The sequence below is a fragment of the Procambarus clarkii genome, chromosome 52 (genome assembly GCF_040958095.1).
Source record: "Procambarus clarkii isolate CNS0578487 chromosome 52, FALCON_Pclarkii_2.0, whole genome shotgun sequence".
Taxonomy (NCBI): Eukaryota; Metazoa; Arthropoda; class Malacostraca; order Decapoda; family Cambaridae; genus Procambarus; species Procambarus clarkii.
The window spans coordinates 33,418,509-33,420,469 of NC_091201.1; the positions used below are offsets into that span (position 1 = coordinate 33,418,509).

At 58.3% G+C, this 1,961-nt stretch overlaps 1 protein-coding gene across 1 annotated transcript; it reads left to right on the forward strand.

Moving 5' to 3' along the window:
• Positions 1 to 223: 223 nt before the first annotated feature.
• Positions 224 to 1,738, forward strand: LOC138352228 (mucin-21-like). Its single transcript, XM_069304512.1, has 3 exons — positions 224 to 328; positions 555 to 683; positions 776 to 1,738. Exons 1-3 carry the CDS (start codon positions 224 to 226, stop codon positions 1,736 to 1,738), a joined length of 1,197 nt encoding a protein of 398 aa, XP_069160613.1.
• Positions 1,739 to 1,961: the final 223 nt, after the last annotated feature.

The window sequence follows — 1,961 nt, forward strand, 5'->3', positions numbered from 1 at the left end:
CTCAATAAACAATCTTTGGCTATAAATATAAAGCTTCCAGATAAGCAAGGAGGATAAATAGGTCCTTCTGAATATTAATAGGGAAAATTTAGGGGGCAAGAAGGGGAGCAATCGCTCGCTAAGGTAACGAAAATTGGTCCGGACACGTTGCGACCTTTTTAATCCCCTTGAGCGGACTTTTCAGCAAGTAAAAGGTGAGCGGTCACTGGCTCGGGTAACGAAAATGGACTCTGACAACTCCCGACCTCTTAATCCTCTCGACAGAAATTTTCAGGGAGTTGAAGGTGAGCAGTCACTTACCGGGGTAACGGAAACCACTCAGGGCCAGGTATTGACCGTCAAAAAATGTCCGTGACAACGGTGCAACTCAAAACGGTCACAGACGGGAGCAAAATCTGACCCGGGTAACGAAACACCCCCAGAGCCAAGTACGGATCGTCACCAGTTGTAACGAAATACACGCGGGCTAAGTACCGACTCTCGAAAAAAGCAAAACGGTCGGTGCTTGGTCCGGTTTCCAATACTGCTGTATTGCTCTTGTGGTGCCCCATCAGGCTCTGAGCAGCAGCAGCAGCAGGACAGTGGCTGGGGGTAGAGTGAGCAGCAGCAGCAGCAGCAGCAGGAGCAGCAGGACAGTGGCTGGGAGTAGAGTGAGCAGCAACAGCAGCAGCAGCAGCAGGGCAGTAACTGGGAGTAGAGTGAGCAGCAGCAGCAGCAGGAGAGTGGCTGGGAGTAGAGTGAGCAGCAGCAGCAGCAGGACAGTGGCTGGGGGTAGAGTGAGCAGCAGCAGGAGCAGCAGCGCAGGACAGTGGCTGGGGGTAGAGTGAGCAGCAGCAGCAGCAGCAGGACAGTGGCTGGGAGTAGAGTGAGCAGCAGCAGCAGCAGGACAGTGGCTGGGGGTAGAGTGAGCAGCAGCAGCAGCAGGACAGTGGCTGGGAGTAGAGTGAGCAGCAGCAGCAAGACAGTGGCTGGGAGTAGAGTGAGCAGCAGCAGCAGCAGCAGGACAGTGGCTGGGAGTAGAGTGAGCAGCAGCAGCAGCAGCAGCAGCAGGACAGTGGCTGGGGGTAGAGTGAGCAGCAGCAACAGGACAGTGGCTGGGGGTAGAGTGAGCAGCAGCAGCAGCAGCAGGACAGTGGCTGGGAGTAGAGTGAGCAGCAGCAGCAGCAGCAGGACAGTGGCTGGGAGTAGAGTGAGCAGCAGCAGCAGCAGGACAGTGGCTGGGGGTAGAGTGAGCAGCAGCAGCAGCAGCAGCAGCAGGACAGTGGCTGGGGGTAGAGTGAGCAGCAGCAGCAGCAGCAGGACAGTGGCTGGGTGTAGAGTGAGCAGCAGCAGCAGCAGCAGGACAGTGGCTGGGGGTAGAGTGAGCAGCAGCAGCAGCAGCAGGACAGTGGCTGGGGGTAGAGTGAGCAGCAGCAGCAGCAGGAGCAGCAGGACAGTGGCTGGGAGTAGAGTGAGCAGCAGCAGCAGGGCAGTGGCTGGGGGTAGAGTGAGCAGCAGCAGCAGCAGCAGCAGCAGGACAGTGGCTGGGAGTAGAGTGAGCAGCAACAGCAGCAGCAGGATAGTGGCTGGGAGTAGAGTAAGCAGCAGCAGCAGCAGGACAGTGGCTGGGAGTAGAGTGAGCAGCAGCAGCAGCAGCAGCAGGACAGTGGCTGGGAGTAGAGTGAGCAGCAACAGCAGCAGCAGGACAGTGGCTGGGAGTAGTGAGCAGCAGCAGCAGCAGGACAGTGGCTGGGAGTAGAGTGAGCAGCAACAGCAGCAGCAGGACAGTGGCTGGGAGTAGAGTGAGCAGCTGCAGCAGCAGCAGGAGCAGCAGGACAGTGGCTGGGAGTAGAGTGAGCAGCAGCAGCAGCAGCAGGGCAGTGGCTGGGGGTAGAGTGAGCAGCAGCAGCAGCAGCAGCAGCAGGGCAGTAACTGGGGGTAGAGTGAGCAGCAGCAGGACAGTGGCTGGGAGTAGAGTGAGC

Excerpts from the sequence above, each read along its gene's own strand:
- LOC138352228 (XM_069304512.1), top strand. The coding sequence starts at position 224 with ATGGACTCTGACAACTCCCGACCTCTTAATCCTCTCGACAGAAATTTT. Across the intron at positions 329-554 it reads CGGAAACCACTCAGGGCCAG|GCTCTGAGCAGCAGCAGCAG; the intron begins GTATTGACCGTC and ends GTGCCCCATCAG. Across the intron at positions 684-775 it reads GCAGCAGCAGCAGCAGGGCA|AGTGAGCAGCAGCAGGAGCA; the intron begins GTAACTGGGAGT and ends GGCTGGGGGTAG.